This window comes from Gavialis gangeticus, unplaced genomic scaffold (assembly GCF_001723915.1).
Source record: "Gavialis gangeticus isolate Ggan-Ray unplaced genomic scaffold, GavGan_comp1, whole genome shotgun sequence".
Classification (NCBI taxonomy): Eukaryota; Metazoa; Chordata; order Crocodylia; family Gavialidae; genus Gavialis; species Gavialis gangeticus.
In genome coordinates, this window is record NW_017728994.1 from 67,600,875 (window position 1) to 67,624,182 (window position 23,308).

The following is a 23,308-nucleotide window of genomic DNA, read 5'->3' on the forward strand; positions in this document are numbered from 1 at the left end:
TGGCCGAGTGGGCGGCGCGGCTGGCGGGCGCGCGGGCCGTGGTGCTGGACATCAGCGGGGTGCTGTACGACAGCGGGGGGGAAGCCGGCGGGGTGCCCATCCCCGGCTCCAGGGAAGCCGTGAGAAAGTAAGTGGCCGCAGCGGACCCTGCAAGCACCGCCCCCGGTGTCCCCGCCGCTGCCGTCCTCCCCCGGCTCCTCCGCGCTCCACCCGCGCCGCGAGTATGTGTGTGCGTGTGCGCGCGCGCGGCCCCGCGACCCCGCTGCTGGGGCCTGGCCGCGGTCGTCTGGGGTCAAGGAGAAGGCGGGGCAGACTTGCCGGGTGTATGTGTGTGTGTGTGTGTCACAGTCCATTAACTCACCTGCGTGTATATGTGACCGTGTGTGTGTATGTGACTATGTGTGTCCACTAACTCACCTGTGCGTGTGTGCATGTCCACTAACTCACCTCTGTGTGTATGTGAGTGTATGTGCATGCCCACTAACTCACCTGTGTGTGTGTGTGTGTGTGTGTGTGTCCACTAACTCACCTGTGTGTGTGTATGTGAGTGTGTGTCTGCCCACTAACTCACCTGTGTGTATGTGAGTGTATATGTGTGTCCACTAACTCACCTGTGTGTATGTGTGTGTGTGTGTGCATGCCCACTAACTCACCTGTGTGTGTATGCATGTCCACTAACTCACCTCTGTGTGTATGTGAGTGTGTGTGCATGCCCACTAACTCACCTGTGTGTGTATGTGAGTGTGTGTGTCTGCCCACTAACTCACCTGTGTGTATGTGAGTGTGTGTGCATGTCCACTAACTCACCTGTGTGTGTATGTTTGTGTGTGACCCAGTGGATGAAGGGCCGCAGTTGTAACTACAGCTAAGTGACAGCTCAGGCTGAAGGGTGCTGTGCACTTGTACAGTTTATGGGCTTAGGCCACAGGCAGGTCACTCACCTCAGACGCACTGTGAGCCGCAGGCAACACCCTGGGATGTGCTTTGTGTATCCAGTTAACATGCTTCATGCTCTTTTGCTTGTCATGGTCCGGTTGGAGTGTTGTCATAGCCGTGATGGTCTGGGACATGTATGAGAGGCAAGGATTGTCTCTGATATCTGTTACTGGGCCAGTGGTATAGGTGGGAGAGTGGTCAGACAGGCTTTCTCTCACATGCCCATCTTCTGGCCTGGCCTATATTCAGGTGGAGTAAAACAAAGTGCAGGAGACAGCAACAACATGCCAGTTCATCTTGTGCCTATCATGTGTTGTATGTTTATCACAGGGGGGTCAAACATATGTGACAGCTTGTCCAGCAATTCTCCTAACTGTACACTTGGTCGAATGAAAGATGTCATAAAAATGTTTGCCTCTTTTGCATATTAGGTGTACACAGTATTTTGAGGGCCATAAACTATTGCCTATTCCGCCACCAACAAGTCTTGGACGGGGGACATCATTCCACGCTGCTCCTCCTGGACGCCTGTCCTGGCTCTACAGCCCCATGCGTTCTGCCCTGACTCTCTTTACCCCCCCAGACAATCACAGTGAGTGCCTGTGAGGAAGACTGATCTGTGTACTGAACATTTTTAGCAGTTTATTCTGAAAGAAGTGGTTGTGCTAACAGCTTTTCACGCAGGAGGTGCCAAAGGGCAGAAACCTGTTTGTGGTGACTAGGGCATTTGCGTCCTGATTTTTATTGCTGCCAAACACCTGCTGTTTACAAGGACTTCAGTGTTAGCTCTGAAAAGCAGGCCACCGATTAAAATGTGGCATCTGATTCCACCAACAAGTTAGATGATGTGTAGCGTAGCCTAGCAGATAGAGCACTGGACTGGGATGCAGAAGATCTGCATTCTCTACCCAGCTCTGGCACTGGATTGCTTGGTGTCCTAGGCAAGTCATTTCATTTCTCTGTGTGTCAGTTTCTCCATCTGTGCAATGGGTATAGTGATGCCAACCACTTATAAAAAAAAAAAAAAGAAAAGACTTTCCAGCCTTCAAATATGTAGTCTCAAAAGTTGACTAAGATAGGAAAACAAGTGTGAAACTTTTGGTTTACTTTGTCATTGTATTTATTTATATATATTTCAGCCAGGAAAGTCTGTTGAGTTTGCAGCTGTCCTGTTTTAGGACTCATGGGGAAAAATAATTCAAGAGCAGATTAGACCCAGGTTAGCCTCCTAGTCACTATAATCACCACAGATATGGGAAGTGACACAGTTGTACAAAACAATGGACAATGCTATATTTAGTGTAACATGAGAGAACAATGTGAAATCTAGTGCATTCAGTACTAGTCATTTGAAAAAAACCTTTGTCAGTTATCAGGTATTGTTCTAAATTGATGAATGGAGTACTTTATATTAATTCATGTTTTGCTGAAAATGCACCCCATCTTCAGTTTAACTGGAGGCCAAAACCAAGCATGAGAAATTTTAGCCTAACTGGTTAAAGACTGGCAAAGCTATAAGTAATTGAAAACAGTGTTATAATAGGAAGGCTTGACAGCCTTAATCGGCCTTGCTACTTGTGTCCTTTGCTATTAACTATGTAAATCAATACAGAATTTTTTTTATGAACATACTATAGATTTCTTTCATACGTCCATACTGATTTAATTAGTGTCTGGGTTCTCATGTATCTTAACACAAGCTCAGACATGACATTCAGAGATTTTGTATGCAGTTGATTTTGTAACTGATGGAAGATGCCAGGTTGGCAGGCCTAAAAACTAGTGTTGTTCACTTCTCCAAGGAACAGGCAGTACCAGTACTAATTTCCTCATGCAATCCTGCTTCCAGGTCTAAGGTCTGTGACTACCACAGTTAGGTCAGTCTCCATTCCTCTAGAGTCCTTGCCTCTTGGTTGAGGCCACTGGCAAAGAGTGCCGAGCGTGATGATAATTTTGTGATGTGGACAAAACCATTGCCAGAGATTCACGGGACATTTTACAAGAGGCTTCTGGAGGGCTGTCATCATATTGGTATGATGGTATAATGATGTCATTATGGTCCCTGCAAGGAAATTCAGGCTTTAAGCTGTCACACTAGAACTAGAACTATTTAATTCTCATGAGCACTAGGTGGGAGACAGCTTGCAGGTTCATCTGCATTTAGAAAAGGCTTCAGGTCTGGGGGGGGAAAAGGGTACTCTGTTGAGTTGGGTGCCATCTCTCTGCACCCCTTGCAACTAGCATCATGCTCTTCCTAAGCCATACCCCAGCAGAGTAGGTTTAGTTTGAGCAACTGTGCTGCTGTGCCCTAACCTGGATTTATTTTACTGGCTAAGGGAAGATTGTGCCAATTGATTTCTGTTGGTTGAAGTGAATGGAGCCCTTTATCTTTAAGGAGCCTCTGAACATTAATCCAATGCACTCGAAGTCATAAATTCTAAAGAGTGAGTTCTGGGCAGAAGAGAAAATTCAGCCATTCTCTAATTTGTAACATTTGGCTTGATCTTGATGGCCAAATTCTTGTGCTGAATTAGTGATGTAATTGAATGGGGTAAAAGTCACTTGAAAATCTGACTCTTAATTTTATTTTAACACCTGATCCTTTGCCTGCAGTGGGCTTTGGGTCAGGCTCTTGATGTGATTTTTTTAAAATAAAAATTAATTTGTATATGATACTTTTTGACTGGAAGGTCTAAAAAGGTTATTAAAAACTATGTCTCATAAGAACTGATAGAACTTTTTTGATATATGGGGTATGTCTTCGTGCTTCCATAGGAGACCAAACTGTTTAGAGCATTAAGCACTGTTATGGCTCATTGGTTTCTACTATTATACTTGGATGGATAGATGATATTATTAAGTGTTGACAGTATGCTTGACAAAGAAAAGTTGCTTGCTTTTCTGAAGCATATACCTTCCTAGGCCTTTGCAAACACTTCTGCACATGGTTTGCTTCATACATGTGAATATCTCCATTGAGGAGAAATTACTGGGGGAAGAACACTAAGTGCAATGGGACAAGGGATGTGCATAAATATTTGCGGGATGGGCCTATGAAAGATAAGCAATAATGCCCTGGGAAGCTCAGAAGAGAGGGCTCCTGGGGGGGCAGGGAGGGGTTGTAGTTATTTTTCTAATCAATACATGTATCCATCAAGTGAAGCAAGGCCTCTCCGCTGTGTATATATGTCAATCTTATGAAATCCTGGACTCTACAGACTTTACGGTGATATTCATCTTCAGGATTGGGATCAGAACTGTGCATAAGAAGTGTTAAGTCCCCTTCTGCTCCAGTGTATTCCATGCAAGTGGAACTGGAGCCCTTTTGACTTCTCTGGAGCTCCTTATGGGCTCAGATGTCCATTTGCATAGAATATTTGGCAGGAGGTAGGCTTAAAAGAGAGCAGCAGATATCAGGACCCAGGAAACTGTTGTAATAGTTTAATTTGATGAAATTAGAAAGGCCATGAAAAAAGTTGTCCTTATTTAGTTTTTAAGCATGGTCACCTCTAGATTCTCCATGTGACCTTGTAGGCTTTAGTATTCTTCCTGTAATAGTGTTGGTATGACTTGTTGGTAAGGCTGTGGTCAAACTGAAACATGGTGGGTTCTTATACGTCATGATCTCGCCTCATTCAGGTATCTTCATAGTAGTATTTCCTCATTGATGCATTTAATGTCTCAGTCAACCATTCTATGAAGGAGAGGTTGCTAATCCCCATCCTCAGGATAACAACTTTTTGCCACTGTCCCTGGAGTGGGAATCCATCATTCGTTGCTGATTGATTGGCTGGGTTATATTCCTTCGCCAGGCCTATTAGATGATGCATTTCTGAAATGCCCTGGGTAAAGAGAAGCCTTTGCATAGTTTGTTCCAATAAGCATTAAAACACATGGCATGCATGAGATGAATTGGCAAGCTGTTGCTGTATCTTGTGTTTGCTCTTCTTCAGTCTCCCTAGGCCTCAGCACAAAATTATTACCATTAACATCTCCTATTTTGGGGTGTGCTGGAGAGGTAGTGAGTTTGTAGGAAGGAGGTAAAGGAGAGAGTAACAATTTGGGAAACAAGTTGTGCCTTACATGGGACAGTGGTGCACACTGGTTGACATTGCTGGTGAAACGGCTTGCCTAAGAGATGTCAGAAGGTTTTTCATCATCCTTTGAAGCAGGGGATCTTGGTCACTGTTGAATTTGCTAAATCAGAGTTCTGGAAAGTACTTTCTATTGGGAAATTTTCTTCTGTAGTTCCCTGTGGGGAAAAGCAGGCTATAGTGAGTTGCTATAACTTGTTTAACAAGGAGTTCAAAGCCTTAGACTGATTTGTTTTCATCATTGCCTAAAAATGCCTTTCATATGGAAAGAAAAGTTGGCCTTGTGATTGATGACATGAAACTGAGACTCAAGGGAGCTGGGTTCATTTCCTGGCTCTGCCACAGACTGCCCGTTTGTCATGGTGCAGATCAGTTCATCTTTCTGTCCCTTGTTTTCCCATCAGGAAAATCACCCCTGCCTATGTCTGCTTAGACTGTAAGTGCTTCAGGGAACTGTCTCTTACTTTGCATTTCTACGATGCTTAGCACAACGGAGCCTGACCTCAGTTCTAGCCTCTAGGCACTGCACATTAAACACAAATAATATTAATCCTATAATGGCTGTCTGAAAGCTGATCACTTCTTGTAAAACTAAAGAAATATATAGTAATATCTGCCCCCAAATCCTCTGAAGTCTTCAGGCTTTTGTTTTTCTTTCTTGTAGGTTTTTAAACTTTATTTTTTAGTCAGGTTACAGACTGTTGTTTAATCATTTTGTCACTGCATTTACTGAAACGGTCCACACGTAGGCAATTTAAATTGTAATTTAACTTACAGTAATGTCAGAACTGTGTGTTTGAAACCACAGTAAAACTCTGGCCTTGGGCAAAATATTAAGTTGAAATGCTGGGAATCCCTAAGCCCTTGTTCCTCATTAGAAATCTCTACATTTCAGCAGTTAAAGCTTGTTTGACCTGGGGGAGGCTTGTTTTGAACCCTTCACAGCAAGTTTTGAGATGCTAACTAACTCTGGACCCCTGGATGCTTTGCTGAAGTACTGTAGTCAAATTAATTTGGGTAGGATTTGAAACTGGGACACCGTGGGTGACAATCACCCAGCAGTGTAAGGACTGCAGAGCTGCCCCAACAGCAGGACCTAAGTACACCAAAGGACCCTGCTTCCCTGTGCTTTCTGCAGCAGTTGGGTTGTGTCAGCAACAACATCAACTGGGGAAAAAGGTGTGATGTAGGGCGGCCAAGATGTCATGGATCTAGCGGCCACTACTTCCTGAGTAGGAAGTCGACAGGCTGGGGACTGCTCCCTGGTCCTGTTTGTGTGCTGGGACGTGGCTTCTGTATAGCTCCACATCCATGTTTGTCTTTATATGTGCATTGGAAAGAGGTAGAATTTCACTCTTCACAACCTGGCCCGTTTGGTCTCCCACCATGGGCTTAAAGCATACTGGGACAAATATAAAACAAGCTGCTGTCTTGAGAGCTACACAGGTCATTTACAGAATAGTGCTGCTCTGCACTGGGAGCTTCAGTGGAGCAGTTTCTCCCAGAGCTATCAAGGTTGTCATGCCTCAAGCAGGCTTAATGCATCTTCGAGCTCTGGGATGCCTGGGCACTGGCTTGTGCTGTTTAAGGTTACACTCAGCACTAAGGCAGTGTTGCTGTTTGGCACTGGGTTTGGGGGCATGGTTGTGTCCTCTTTGGACACAAGTGCCAGCCTGACTGTTAGGCACATTTTGTTGCACTCCGATGTATCAAGATCGTACCTTTCCCCTGAGATAACTAACTGCACCCTTCTTCTCCCCCTCCACTGATACACAAGGTCTACTAAGCCCCCACTGTATGAAAAGATCAGTACAGTAATGGGGTTTACTGGTGAGCTCATCTGTTCCCTCTCCAGATGAGAGCACTGAAGACTTTAACAATAATACTGAGCATCTATTGAGGTCTTATTACTGGCCAAACACTCATGACCCCTCGCTATAACAAAAGGATGATATTGATCTGGGTTTTTGTGCCTCTTTGGCCAGATGGTCCTTGTTGATTTCCTAGCGCTCTTGGCCATTTTATACCAAGGAGGGACACACAGATGACAGCTGCAGCCATGGCACTTTGCACAGCAGGAATAGGTGCCAGAAAGTGCCAGAGAAAAACATTGTTCATAGCAATAAAAATGCTTAATAATGATCACCTCACTTGGGAAAGTCAAGTGGCCTTATTTATCTACTTATTAGACTGGTAATTGTTTTAGCTCATACCATTTAGAATCCTTATTGACTCATCATTTCATTGTCAACTGGTCATTAATATTTGTGTCTGGATCAGAGCATAGGTCAGTTAGTACCTTTGTGCAGGTGGATTAAAAGTAAAAGATGCCATTTTAAAATTAATCATTTTTTATCAATCAGAAAGTCAAATGCAAGTAAATAGAAGCACTGTAAATAATACAGATTCATACAATGTTTGTTTGGGCTGATATACGTCTAAATAAATCTCTTGGGGAACAGGAATTTTTTCCCTTCAAAATAGCTCATAAATATCTTTAGTGGTATCTACATATCAAAATAATGATGCATTCTTGAACAAAGTAAGAATTGACCTGTGGTCTTCAGTTACTGGGTCAAACTATGTTTAGCACACCTTTATGGCACTAAATGTCCCATGTAACATACGCTAAGCCGGGACAAAATACATTAGCAAAAGTTCTCTTTGCAATCAATTTGAGATAGAGGAGCTGGTTTTCCTTTCATAAAACCATTGTTATAATATTTCTCTTGTGCTCACACCAATATCTGTTCTCAGTTATTTGTAGAATCATAGGAAAGTAGGGCTGGAAGGGACCTCACTAGATTACCCAGTCCTTCCCCTTTGCTCGAGGCAGGATCATCCCTGACTAAACCATCCAGACAAGTGTTTGTCCAGCCTGGTCTTGAAAATTTCCAAGGATGGAGATTCCAGTTTCTCAAGGTAGCCTGTTCCAGTGCTTGACCACCCTCATTGTCAGAAAATTCCTCCTAATCTCTAACCTATATTTTTCTCTGCTGCTGCTTAACTCCGTTGCTCTTAATCTTGTCTGCTACTGCCACAGAGAAAAGCCCATCTCCATCTTCTCTGTAATTGCCTTTCAGGTATTTGAAGTCTGTTATCAAATCCCAACTCAGTCTTCTCTTCTCCAGACTAAATAATTATAGCTCTTTCAGCCTTTCCTCATAAGTCTTGCTTTCCAGGTCCCTAATCATTTGTGTTGCGCTGTGCTAGACTTTTCAATCTGTCCATATCCTTCTTGAAGTAGGAAGCCTGAAACTGGACATAGTACTTCAGATTAGGTCTCACTGGTGCTGAATAGTGAAAGAATCACTTCTTTTGATTTGCAGGTGACACTCCTGTTACTACAGCCTCTCATACTGTGGCCTTTTTTGCAACAAGAGCCCACTGTTGCCTTATATTCAGCTTATGGTAACCCCCAGGTCCTTCTCTGCAGTACTGCAGCCTAGCCAGTCATCCTCCAGTCTGTATTTCAAACAGTAGTTGACCAAACAGTGATACTACTTCTCATTTATACAGAAGTATTTGAGAACAGATTTTGGGCTATTATATATTTATGTTAGCTGTCATTTTCACAGTGGCTTAATCAAGAGTGGATTTATGTAGGAGCATCAGAATGAATCCTTGTAGAAGTTTGAGGAATTTCAGCATCCACCAATCAACATCAAATTCGCTGTAACATCGGTCTGCATCATAGAGCATCCGATGCACCTGTCTCTCAAAGTTCATGCTGCCGGAATACTTAAAGATTTAGAAGGTATTGAAAGGAAATTGCCGAATCAGAAGCTGCAAATAAAAGCAAAGTAAAGGTTTGTTTTGCGGGTTTGTGAAGTTGTACTCTCAGCTACCCTGATATAAGTCTGGAATACCTCCTGTGTCTTTGCTGGCTTACACCATCTTTACTTTGGTGTACAGGAACACTGATATCCTCTTCTGTTCAAAAAGACCCAGCTGATAATTAATTTACTTTTCTTTTTAAGGTTGATCTGTCTTAGGATAATTGTTTTTAGTATGTCCAACAAAATCCCTACTGCAAATAGAGATATTAGCCTCAAAGAGAGAAGTGCCAGAAATGCTAGTAAGTCCTTGAGGGACTATTGCTATGGATTTTTGTGGGGAAAGTGCTTGCAATGCTACAGGAGAGGTGGTAGCGTAACATCCAAGATTAGACGGTGCTGATAGAATTTGTCCCATTACTTGCCTTACAGAACATCCTTTTATACACACGGTTTTAAATAGAGTTAAACTGTGACTGTTTGTTTTGTTAGTCATTCGGGCTAAGTGGCATACGTTTGTAGTTAAAAAATCCTTATAGCTGGGCTGAATAATACATATGAATTGACTCCTCCCCAAGTAGTAGAACTAACTTGCAGAGGCCCTAGTGTCATGTTTTAAAGGAACCTGAAAGTGCATCACTGATTTAAATAGCTCTATCAGGGCCAGCCTTAACAGCTCCTCTGCTCTGTGCCATTATTGTCCTGATTGATTTACACAGCATCAACATGAGGTGAGCTATTCACTTTTCATGTTGTGAACAGTGAAGAGCTGGCCTGTTACAAGACAGAAGGTGGTTAAACATCCATAAAACATGCACAGTCTGAGATCCGTTATTTGCATTTACAGCTGTATGCTGATAGCATGCCTATTAGCATATACATATGAAAAGCACGCAGTGGTTGGACATTTACAACATCCTGTTGTTTGGCCAGTATAGTGCATCTGTTAGCACAACTTTCAGCCGGCTTCTTTAAAAGAACAATGGAAATCTTAGGCACACCGAGGCTGTGGAGCAGCTGGACACTCATGTTAAAATACCTGCAGAGCCTTACAAGGGTAAAATTGTGGGAGGAACAAGCAGAATTGGAATCATAAAACAATTCAGCAGGGGAGGCAGAGAGTGAGGTCATGTAGATCAGTTGTAGGTTTACAACGAGCCATCTGAAAGGGTGTGGACCGAGAAGGAGAAATTGACTGCTTGTAAGCTACCCTTTTGCTTAATTCTCTGAACTCAATCTGCTGCAGATGGTCAGTTCAAGAGTACGCTACATCTGAAATGCTTTCTAATCACCAGGGCCTTTGCCCCCGATAAAGAGACTTCTGCTCAAGTGTACTTTACAAATAATCATGAATTAAGACTACTGAGCTTAGCTCTCAATTTGCCCTTTTTAAGCTATAGATTTCCAAACGCTTTACAAAGGAAGGCAAGTAGTATGTCTTCCTCTTTAGAAAGAAAAACTGGGGCGCATGGAAGGATGAAGTTAACTTGCCCTTGGTCAAAGAGGAGGTTGGTGGCAGCATAAGAAAAGAGATTCAGGGGCTCAGATCCTCACCTGATAAAGTGATTACAGCTGCACCGGAATCACTAAATCTATGACATTTTACACCAGCTATTGATATCTTAGCTTGCTGCATCCATTGCCCTGTCTGCTGCACCATTTTCTCTCATTAAGTGAGTTAGTACTCTGTATTATTATTACTCTAAATACTCTCCTTTCCAGAGATAGCATATGGCTTAAGAACATGACTGTATGTATAAATTGCATGAAGGAAACACTCATATCTCTTCCTTGTAGTTTAAGTGCAGTTTGTAGAAAGGAATTGTAGAATCACGGGGTTGGAAGGGACCTCAAGGATCATCTAGTTCAGTGGTTCTCAACTTTTTTGTACTAGGACCCATTTGTAAACGTTAGTGACCAGTCCTGACCCAGTAAATAGCTTAGGTAGAAAAAAGGCCCCTGGCCCTGCTGGTACCCCTCACTCCCCACCTGCAGCCCACTCCCTCCAGTCCTGCTGGTGCCACTCATTTCCAACCCGCTGCGCCATGCTCCAGGTGGCAAAATTCATTGCTGCTGCTGCTGCCAATACTGGAACCGCTGCACCAGCAACACGAGGAGTAATGAGGGGGATGCACCACACTGCCCTTACCTCCTCCTGCCATCAGCTGCTTGGGCACAGGGCTGCGGCTGTACCCGGCCACCATGGCCCAGCTGCCACTGTCACTCCTCTCCACCCATGTTGTCTGCCACCCCATGTCTCCTCCAGGGTAGAGCCATGGCCTGAGGGGAACAGCAGCAGCAGCAGCTGGGCTGTGGTGGCAGGGTAGAGCCACAGCCTGGCATATGAGCAGCTGGCAGTAGGATGAGGTGAGGGCAGCACGGCTCCTCCACCCTCTCCCTGCCCCTGTCCATTACTCCTTATGGTGCTGCTGGCACAGGGGTCCTGGTGACAGCAGGAACGGGTCTTGCTGCCTTGCTCTGCCTTCCCGCACTGGGTCCTGTCCACTGGAAGCAGCTCCTGTCCGTGCCAGTCTGGCCAGGCTGCAGCTCTGTGCCTGCTGTGGGTGCACAAATGAGGAGGGCATGTGCCCTAAAGCTTCACCTGTGCCCCCCTGCCCTCCTGACTTGTTGTCTATACCCCCTTCCCCAGGCCCATAAACTTACTTGGGGGCAGCTGTGGGAGCTCTTGTCCATGCTGCCTGGCTGCCACGTGTATATGTGCACATGGCACCACTGCCTGATCACCCTCCTCCTACTCCTGCCAGTTGCAAGCAGCCGCTTGCAGGCTGCAACTCTGCCAGGCTGCAGGGGAAAGTTGTAGTTTCCTACATTTTTCTCCTTTAAAGGACAATCCATTTTTAAAGTTTGTACACAATCTTTTCATATATTCTTGCAGCCCACTTTTGGGTTGCTACCCATGGGTTAAGAAACTGATCTAATCCAGCTCCCAGCTTCTGTAGCTGACATTTAGCATCATGGAGTTATGTGCTATCCACTTGGCTAGCATGGAGCATTGTACAAATATCAGTTAATCCATACAGTGTCCCACTGAGATAAGTATTGGGTTTGCCATGTTACAGATGGGGTCTGTGAGGTATAGCTCAGTTTACAACTAAAAATGCTTTTTTATTTTTCATTAACAAACCCATTTCGGGATCTGAGAATCACACTGGGTTCTTTTCACCCAAAGAAAGATGGTCTGCCTTTCACCTCTCATAGTATCACAAGTAGTACCATACGTATGGGCGTCATCCTGGCCCTCAGGAACATCTATGCACTGGCTTTGTTAGTGAAACACAAGAAGAGAGTGAGAGTCCTGTTCAGTCCTCCTCAACTATGTTGGCTTTCCAGGGCTTATTAGGATGAAGGATACTACATTTTGCAGGTGGGATTCTGCATTTTTGCAAAACAGGATCTGCTTAGTTAGGTGGTACCATTTTTGGTCAGGCGTTTTTCAGAGTGAAACTACACTTTAGTGTTAGGGAGAATCATGCAGTCATTACTGGAAAATGCTACTGTACTTTTAAAGTGGGAGTGAAAGGAGAGCAGATGAAGATAAATAAATCCATGGGGCAAGGTTTCTTTCTGGAAATGTAGTTAATTATTTACCAACAGATGCTCTTTGTATACGAGTGTACAATAACAGTTTGACAGTAGAAAAGATATATTGGGTTTGATTGGCTTTTGTATATGATAATTAGCTGCTTCAAAGACAAACGGTTAACTATCTGTCAGTATGAAATGAAGGCCATTGTAATATGATTATCTGATTATATTACCCATAAAATTGTTCTCATTAAATCAGCTCCATATAGTAGTCCCTGCAAATAAATTTATGACCAAAGCTGTTTGTACTAATTAGTCATAATGGCTGAACCCCAAAAGTTCAGATGTTCCTTTGGGATAAAAACCCCAAGCTGCTTGATTCTGCAAAACCCAACCTTTTCATGAGATTTTATGTCTGTCCTGCTCATACTCAGCCTTTCAAGTATGTAAGAAAAGTCCTTCTTTAATTTTTGACACTTCAAATCCTGGCTAAAGCCCGTACATATGAAGGATAACGCAAAGGACAATAATATGCATATTAAATATAATATATATATAAATTTTCCAAGCCTTCAAAAAGGACTGAAACTCTGTTCTGCTCCTGCCAAAGTCAAAAGCATAATTGTGAATAGGATTGGGCCCTAAAGTCAGTTTTCAGTCAATTCTTATTATGCCCAGTTATTTAATTCTAATTGATTTTTTGCAACACAGTAGTTATCTTTCAAGTGATTACTGCATGGAACATATACTGGGTCTTCTCACTGTAGTGCACATCAATTCATGAGGCTAGCAAAAGACATTAAATTAATAGTTCAGAGTGAAAATGACCATTCTTTTTTAAAGCATTTAAAAGGTATGTGGGAGGGGGAGCAAAACATGCCAAACTGTTCACTAATATGCATTTATTATAGCATAGAAGAATGGAGACACTGTTCATTTATTAAGAAATATTATTCCAGCTTCATTGATGGTTACTCTTGGACAGTATTCCTCAGGTAGACTTAGATGCATTTTCAAAATATGCCAGATCGCGAAGTGAAATATTCTGGTTCATTTTCTTGTACTGCAGTAACTGTCTAGTCTTTAATACTTTTATCTACAATTCTAGGATAATATTCTAGCTTAATATCTTCATCATAACTATAATTCTACAATTATATTTGTTGTTCTCACTATATGTTTCGCATGTTTATTGATAAAAATGATAATGAGACGGAGTATATAAATATGTTCACATATTTTCACAAACATGGCCATGTGTTTGAATAATACACAGCATATTGCTGAGCTGTAATTTAAAGATCAACAAGCCATTAGAGGACTAATTGAGGAACCCTAAATCAGTCCCTTGCAATCTGGTGAATATGTGGTAAAACCTGGGCTACTAGTTTTATGCTTTGAGCTTACATGATAGAATAAGCTGGAGTAATTAAATAAATTGTTTGTATTAACATAATGGACCAAGGAGATTTCTCTTACATTTTGCTTCATGTTTCATTTCTGTAAGTTTTTTTATTGGAAAAATAAATCAGTCACATTATTCTAAGAATAATTAATGACAGGTTTTGCTATAGCAATTGTTCATGCCAGTGTAACCGGATTTACAGTAGTGGATCAGACAGTTTGTTTAGCAGTTCTGGTCTCGGGTTGTTGCCAGTGCATCAGAGAAAGGCAGCCCTCTCAATCCTGCTCTTCCCTCCAAACAAGCTCTATAATTCACTTAGAGCATTGTAAAACACTGTACATAGGATGAAAACATTCTTTTTCCCACTGATGTGATACCATTGCAGTGTTTTGAAGCACGAGAAGAGATTATATTTGTGTGTTACTGCAGTTACACCCAGGTGACAATATGCATGCACTTACTCTTCCAACTTTTTGCTTGGCAGAAAGCACAGTTCACCCTGGCCTACACTGAAACCTTTTGCTGCTATAAGACATTTCATTTAGGGGTGTGACTTCAGCAAAAGCCCTAGTGCAGATTGTTACACTGGTAAAAAATTGCTTTTGCAGGTATAATTTATTTCACTTGGGGATGCAGCATATGCTATGCTGGCAAAACCGCTGTTTTGTTGGCATAAACTGTGTCTTGAGCAGTGATTCGCAAGATCTTTGCAAGGTTGCCACAGTACCTGGTTCCTGCATCCCACAGACAAGTGGTGCCCACAGCTGCTCCCTCCCCTGGCAGCACCTGCATTACCCGCAGCATGCTCTACCACATGCAGGCAGGCAGGTAGGCAGATGTGGGGTTGCAGTTTTCAGCCGGGCTTATCTCCCCTGCTCCTCCCATGCTCCTGGGACCAGAGGGAGGGGCCATGAATGCACATGGCTCCATTCACCAGCATGTGAGTTGCTGGATGAGGAGCTATAACAGGAGGTGCCACACTTGCCCCCTCAGGTACTAGGGGCAGGGAAAGGGAAGATGGTGAAAAAAGCAGGCTGCAGTGGGTTGAAGTGCTTCCCCTAGTGCCCTCACCTGGCATTAACTAGATTGTAGCTACTGGCTCTCATCCTGGGTGCCACCAACTTCCAAAAAGTTATTGAGGAGTGCCTTAAGGCTAAAAAGGTTGAGAACCACTGGTCTAGACTCAGAGCACTTTCTAGGATAGCCATTCTGGTGAAGCCTTTCCAGTGTAGACAAAGCCTTAGTCCCACAGGCGTCTTGGACTAGTTTGTTTTTATTCTCTTGTGATTTAAGATTGCTGCAGTGAGCCACTATCTGCTCTGATTCAACAGGCCACTTAAGCACATTCTTAAATTTAAGAAGCATGTAAGTAGCTCCAGGCCATCGGTTTGACAGTTCATGTGGTTACAGTTAAACAGATGCTTAAGTGCTTTGCTGAATCAGGGCTTTAATTATATAGCTCGTCCCCTCACTGGCAAGCTGTGACTTGGGAAAGGCAAGCTTTCCTCAAGGGTATGAAGAGGGTGTGGGGGCTTCATTCATAATTGGATTAGAGGGGCTGGATCCAGAGAGAATTGAAGTCAAGGAAAGACTTCCATTGACTTCCCCCAGCTTTAGATGAAGCCATAAATATGCTGCTGTGACTTGGCTATGCCGTTTTTGCATATCCATTCTCTTACTCAGAGCCAAAAATACTTTATTTTGCCCTGGCCTGATGATCTTCCTCTGTCCTTACAAATATACCCAAAGTGCCTGAGTCTTGCTGTCAAGTCCCCTCCCTCTCTGAGGCTATTTTTGTGCTTTGATCTCCTCCTGATTTCACTCACCCATGTCCTGTCATTGCTCTTAGGTACAGCTGCTCTCATTAAAAATCTCATTCTCCAGTGGCCCAGGTTTCTGCTCCATATAGCAAGGTGGCCTCACACGTTCTTGTATATCGCCATTTTGACTCCACTCATCCTTACGCTTTAGTGTATGAATCTGGTCTCCTCTTTGACTGTCTTGCTTGCCCGGTTTCATTTCCCATCCCCTTTGGCTCCTGTTCCTATGTATAGAAATTGATTGTTTGGATGGAATCCAAGATGGATCACACAAAAAGAGAAAAGAAGTAGGAAGGCATTGTTTCTAAACAGGAGTGAGCAGAGAGGAACAGGCACCAAGGAGGAAGGGCACAAGAAAGGAGAAGTGTTTGCCATTAAAGGTGACCAGTAGCAGCCTTAGGGGAGGGCAAACCAGGTGACTGCCCGAGGCACCACACTTTAGGGGCCCCCAAAATTTTGCAACAAAATTTTTTGGGGGTAAAGTTTTTGCAAGGAAGTGGCTGTATTTGCATTTTAACACTCAACTATTTATCTAATTCCCCCCAAGAATATTAAAAAGATCCACGATACACAGATCATCAAAATTAAGCCTCTAAGGGGCCCCAAGTGACTCTCTTGCCCAGGGCCCCAACAACCCTGCGGCCACCACTGAGGTGACTAAGTGTGAAATAGCAAGGAGTGATGTTATAAAGCTACTGGGCTGCTGAAACACTATTTGGAGACAGTTCAAGAGCAGATCAAATGCTGGTAGGTTTAGGCCAAATTTCTAAAACATATCAAGATTTGTGTTTAGGCATTTAAATAAGTCTGATTTTTAGATGTATATAGAAATACAAATAAATGGCAATACTGGAGCAGGAACTAAGTCCATGTAGTCCAGTATCCTCCCTGGTCAGTACAAGATGCCTCAACAGGATGGTGGAAAGACTCAAGTTGAGGCACGTGTGGGATAACCTTTCCCACATAGGGTCTCTTCCTTATTTCTGATAATTTAGATTGGCTAGCACATAAGAATTGTTATTGCCAGTAATTATAACTCTGGATGTTCTTGATGTTCAACTAAATATTCAGTCCATTTTAGGAATCCTATCAAGACCTTGGCACCGAGTCATTGAAGCCAACAAGTTCCACAATTAAGTTTGTGGGTTGTATGAAAAAGTATTGGAGAATGAGTTCCTGATCTACCTTTCCTGCACCATTCATTATTTTATATACACCTCTTCCATCTCAGATGAGCAAGCAGTCTTTTCAGTTTCTCTGCATGTAAATTTTTTTTTGTGCTTTGATCTTTGGTGTTATGAATGCATCAAATTTCTGAAAGGCCATTTTTTATGTATTTATTATTTATTCATTTAAATGCTTAAAAATGAAGGTAGTTGGGAAGATTTTCAAAGGTCCACAGAGCTATCAGTGGTGTGTGACTTGCACTGAAAGTTAGTGTAAGTTAGGTGCCTAACCAGCTTGTGAACCTTGAAAATTTCCTTCAGGGTGCCTCATCTTGGGTATGCTGATTTGACAGCTTGGTCTTTCATGTATACAGTCCTGCAGTCTGAAACTAGAGTGCAGGCAATCCTTTTACATTTGTTGTGCATTAGACCCTGTCCTGTGACAACTGTACAGTAGCATGGAATTAGCTGCTTCCTCGTAACACTGAATTGGGAGATTCTTTGTTAGATTAAAGACCATGGTAGTCACTCTACATCTGTAACTTGGCTTTGCTGTAGTCTTTCCAGATCAAACTTTGACAGCTTTCCTTTCTGGCTTTTTGCTACATAGGTAAAGAAGCACTAAACGTATACACATGTATGCACCCTCTTGTAACCATCACTTCCGCCTTTTTCAGGCTCATCTTCACTTTGTTCTGTTCTTCTTTTTGCTTCTCTTCTTCAAACTTTTCCTCTGTCATTTCTGTATTGCCTGCATATATTTGCTTATAGAGTCTTTCAGCTGCCACATGCCTTTCTCTAATCCATCATCTTTATAGAGGGGGAGTGTAGCTATGAACTTTGAAGTCTTAGCTTTGCTTCTCATAGATATCAGTTTGCTGCTGGCTGTTTAATTCCTTCTTCTGAAGAAACTAAACTGCCTATCTATGAACTGTCTTTATCCTTCTCCCCAGAATGGGTTTCCAGGTCAAGGCAATAATGATCATTCTGTATTTTGAGTGTCATTTGTCTGTTTTCCCTGCTTCCTTCTACTCCTATGTTGAGGAACTCCACTGAAGACACCCATGGGAAACAGCACACTCATACTGAAGATGGATCAAGCATTAGCCAATGAGGTTCTCCAGGGGCATCGCCAGCCTAGGTGATGTTAGCCTGTTCATAGACTGGTGAGGAGCGCCGTATCATCTGGTATTCAGCAATGGCTTAATTACCTGGTGGCCCTGATGCATTTCTCCACCCTGGGCACTCAGTATTCTGCAGTACAACCCAAATGTTCTCACTGTTTGTGTGGTTGAACAAGGTTCTTGTGTGCATTTATTTGGTGCAGTGTCCTTATTAATTTTAATTCTATGTTTCTGTGCTGGCCTAAAAACCACAAAATGCATTTGGGTGTGTTACATACAAGAAAGATGAAATAAGCTGTTCCGCCTTTCTCCAGCCCTTTTTATTCTTGTATCACTATGCTGTCCTTAGAACCCAAGCAAGATTTTTACTAACATGATCCATGTTATTCACATGATCCATGTTGGATTTTGATAAGTCTGAGACCTCTTTATAGTGGCTTATCATCTGAGGTGAATATCTTGGAACCTGTTCCCTGGAAACATCTGAAAACATGTCTTGTAGTACTATAAGCTTCCTATGAACTCGATGGAGTTTGACAGGGATATGTAAATTCCACCATCACCCTTATATTCCGGGGGGAGGGAGTATTCTGTGTCTAATATGTATTTGAATAATTAGCTGACAGATAAAGTGCCAGCATATGGCACCTAAAAATACATTTTATGCTTCCTGGGCTTTTAAGGACTGATAAAACTTGTCACGTGCACCACAGATGACTCTCTTCTGCAGTTCTCCGCAGCTTCCATTCTCCAGATAAAAGGCAACACCTTCACATACTTCATCTTCTGTAAGCTAGAAACAGGAAAGTTTTTGCTTTTTTAGCTTCATTTTACATAATGAGACTAATACTATGTTGCTTCATATATATATATATGTCCAATGTTATATGATATGGTATTGTGAAAATGGGACACTATATACTAACATTGTGACAGCTTGTTCAGGCATTTTCCATTTTGCAGCCATTGGGGAAGAAGGAAATGGTACTTGACTGGAGAAGAAACATTAGACCCTACAGAGAGAAGTAGCTGAGGTCTTATTCACATACAGACTGGAATAGCTCATACTACACACTTGAAGTGCAGCATGGTTGTTTAGGTTGCACACATTTCTTCCAGTGTTTGGTCACAAGTAACTCTTTTAATGTTCATTTTTCTTCCCATCTTCGGGCAGTCATTAGGTTATTGACCTGTAACGGCCACTCTTTGTCAGTCATAAACTTATTATACAAGGATTAAACACTCTCAGTAGCAAAAGTCCTTTTCAGCACGTGTTTTATGTGGCCAGCTGTGGAAATCTGGTGCGATCAGAATCTCTCCAAGGTGTGCCAAACTTTCTCTTGGGAGAATAAGTGAGTGTGGATAGTTAACTTTCCATCAGTTCGTTTTATGTTTGTATTCTTTTGCCATCCTGTCCACCCATGAAGAATGACGCCAAGTGTGGCTTTCAGGCTCTGTGGGTGAATGAAATAGTTTCTGTTGTGAGGGATTCATTGAATATGGGAAGTTCAGTCTCATGCCATATCCTTGGTTCATGAGCTTGTCTTTTCTTTATCCTGCCTTTTGCAGGAAAGTGAATTGAGAGCTTTGAGTCCAAGTCCCTTGGCTATGGGTTTTTTTTCCTGCTGGTGTCATAACCTCTGTGTTGTCTAAAAGTGCATTTTTGTGTTTTATATGCCCAAAGGCTAACCCAAAAAGGTTGGCAAGGGCAGGTGGTTAAGTCTGTACAAGGTCAGTCAGGATGTCTAATAATTGTCCTAACACTTTACCTGTTATGGAACAATAATGAGAGTTTTTTCATTATTTTCGGGTGAGTGAACCTGGCAGATGCTGACAGCCAGCAGATGTGTAAAGTTCGAGGTGATTTGTAAGGGACCGGCTCATCTGACGCACAGTAATTGCATTGTGGGACATTGTCACTCAGAGTCTTGTCCTGTTCTGTCAGAATGAGGTAAAGGTCAGTTCAAAGAACTAGTATAGCATAAGGGACAGCTCTCCCCTGAAATTAAAAAACTGATTTTCATATGTCCTGGATATGCACATGCACAATATGTGCAAAGTCAAACATGCGCCCCAATTTAGGATTTATGGATTGATTGGGTGACTGATGAATTTGTGCAGTTTGAAGCAGCTTTAAAAATAATTTGTACTCCGAATGTTTAAGGAAAATGTCAGATGACCCCACCTGTTTGGTTTTTTTTGTTCTTTACTGATTTACCACTTTATAGATTTTTTGACAGAGATTTCTTTTGTGAGTTGTTATTTTATTTAGTAATGCACATGAAATTAAAACCTCCAACATACTTCCTTCCACATAAATATAATAATTATTTGCACGATTAAATATGTAGCGTAGAGCTGTGAAATTTGTATATAATTTTCAGTAGTCCTATCGACTTTGTACAGACCCTTCCAGTGAGCTTTGGAAGGCACCTGGGTATCTAGTTTTGCTCTAGAAAGAGTCGGAGTTTGCAGCCATTCGTGTTCTGAAAGGAGAGCACCCAAATTGTGTCTGTTAAAACTTCGCTTGGCATTTGGAGGCAAAACTCGAGTTCTGCAGTTTCCACACACAAAACCGGAACTGGTCAAATGGGAAAGTATGATTTGTGTCATGTGACAAGGAAATTCCCCACACTCAAAACCCACGTCAGAAAAGCAGTCTGAAAATATCCACAGAAAGTGTCAAAAATGTCCAAGCTGTTCATGGTACGACATAATTAAAGACTTGCTGCTTGTTTGTGTGCACAGCTTGAACGCACATTAGTTGTGAGGTCCGGCATCTTTAACGTTTAACTCAAACCATTGTCATAGTTATGATGTGTGTGACATACTTGCAGCCTTTGATTGGACTTTTCTGCATGCCACTGTAGCGCCAATAATTATAATTCAGCTATAAATGTTGCAAAAATGTGCTGTAGTATGTTCCATTTTATTAATGGAAGGTTTAATACCTTTATACCCAGGTAAATTTTTGAATGGGTTGTTCCGTAAATAGTATGGTTGAATTTGTAGAAATGTTATTGTACATCAAATTAATCTCTACTTTCTCTTGCCTCCGAGATCCCACAAACTTGCTGGCACTGAAGATCCCTGTAACTTGCCTTAGGGCAGGTTCTTAGAACATATGATTGCTGATTGCTGAACTAACGCAGTACCACGCAGTTTCTCATTTCTCTTTGCCTGCCAAGGGGCGGTGACTTCAAATGTAGTCTTGGGTTCAACAAATACAGACCTTCAGCAACTCCACAGGTGATTGATTTCCTTGTCCCATGAAAACCCAAAAGAAGTTTCACTATTGACTTCAGTGGGATCCCTTGAGTGGGTTGTCTATAAAGTCCATCCTTTTTTAATTGTCACAGTTGATATCTGTAATAGCTAGGGACAAAGTCATCAGTCACTGAATACTCACTAAAACGAACATTCAAAGAAAAATCCCTCCCACTGTGGGCATACTGTTAACAACTACCGTGACAGTAGTAGAGCTGCTTAGGGTTAGAAATTAAACTGGGGCAAGAGAGTTTAGGACTATTAAAAAAAAACAAACCCAACAAATTCCTTCAGAAAACTGTTTTTCAAAGGTAGATGGGCTTTTTTTATTAAACTAGTTTTTAAAAAATCATAAAAAGCTCTGTTTGTAACAGATTTAGATTTTTTTTTGTTTGTTTAAAAAACTGAACAGCAGAAACCTGGCAACTTTTTATCTTGGGGCCAAAACCCGAAACACTGACTTGACTTTAATGTAGTCTCTGACCAGGAAGTCCAGCCTATAATGGAGAAGAGGGACACAAAGTGGACACCTGCCATGATATATTATGGCAGCATTTCTGAATCAAAATGTTTAGTTTTGTATTTTCTCACCAAAATGTTTTTGGAGATTTTTTTTTTTGCTTTTTGATTAAAATGATCCATGAAAAAGACCTGTTTTCTGACCAAATTACTCAGTTCTTTGCAGAATTTATCCTATAGTCTGTAGAATCCCATGTCTTTTTCTAGTGATATAAATATTAAGATGTATATGATTGGTCTCTACTCTTATTAATCATGAGACAACAAGTGTTACTACTCACCAGCACATGAGGTTGGTAGAAGTATTGTTGGATATAGTCTGATTGCCTCCAGTATGGTCATCAGTTTAATAAGCGTACCTGTATTTTTCTTCTAATAGTCTAAAACAGTGGTCGGTAGACCTCTGGGGGTCTGCAGACTATGTCTAAGGGATCCATGACAGATAACTCTGATCAGTCAAAAGTATGTGGATGCCTACATTTACAGTTCAAAGGGGTCCTCTCCTCCATTCGAAATTTCCAAAGGGGTCCATGTCTCCATTCAGAATTTTTTAGGGGTCCGCAATTGAAACAGATTGAAAACTACTATTGTAAAAGGAGTGATTGTTTGTTTGAAGGCTAAGAGGAAAAAAAATGTATTCATATTCTGTAAGCCATCTAATAAATGTTATTGGATTCATCAGAACCTGTGAGAGTTTTGTCTTTTGTGCATGCAGTTTGTATAGGTTTACTTTGTTCCACAGTTCGTTCTATTAACCTTTACGGAGCTAAACAGAAGACTCCTACTCATCTTACAACCATGGTGCAGGTATTCGTGAACCATGAGCTTTTCCCTAAGAATGTGACGATATAATTTACATTTAAAACAAGATTGCTTTACACATGACACACTCCCTAAAGTTACTTGTGTATTTAAAGTACATTTTTTTGCCTTTTAACTGCATTTGAAACCATCTTTGGAATAACAGGTGCAAAATACTGTCATCTAACTGTCACACCAATTGTTCATTGTTCTGAGAAGGTCACATCATAATTCATTAACAATAATTATTCCCTGGGTACACCCTGCACTTCTTCACTCAATTGCTTCATTAACTTGTGAGTGAATCTCACATTTACTGCACCAATCAATGAAGATATATTTATAATGTACAAGTGGATGCTATTAGTTACAATATATTAACTGCCTAATTTAAAATAGAAAAGCTATCTTTATGAAGGGCAATTAACCACTAAATGTAATTGATAATTCACATACCTATGATTAGGAAAGACAAATAATAAGAAAGAAATGAATCACCTGTGTTATTGAAAAAGACATTGGCAGACTGTTAAAATGTGAGAGAGCACCCTACATTAGGATCCGATTTCTAAGAAGTCTTTCTGATGGACAGTTCTGCCTCAAATATGTTTTCTCTAACTAGCTTTGATGTTTATTTCAAACTGCTCTGAACTTCCTTACTGGAGAATAACATATACAGTCTGTCGTTGTGAGAAGGGCCACGGAGAATTTTCTAATAGATAAACTCTTCTTCATCTTTCCTCTCTTTCTGGAGAAGTTCACAACCATTGGATAGTAATGTATAAACTTAGCCCCAATTTAATCTCGGGTGGCCTTAAATTTAGGCATAAATCCATATTAACTCATCCTCTTTG

The 23,308-nt window shown here is 41.8% G+C and overlaps 1 protein-coding gene across 1 annotated transcript in view; it reads left to right on the top strand.

The window, feature by feature from the left end:
- Window positions 1-2: 2 nt before the first annotated feature.
- Window positions 3-23,308, top strand: part of LHPP (phospholysine phosphohistidine inorganic pyrophosphate phosphatase) — a gene marked incomplete at its 5' end in the record, with an annotated part of 179,937 nt that continues 156,631 nt past the window's right edge. The window contains one exon of the mRNA XM_019502175.1: window positions 3-127. Within this exon, the coding sequence (XP_019357720.1) occupies window positions 3-127 (125 nt within the window). The remainder of the gene's footprint in view (window positions 128-23,308) is intronic.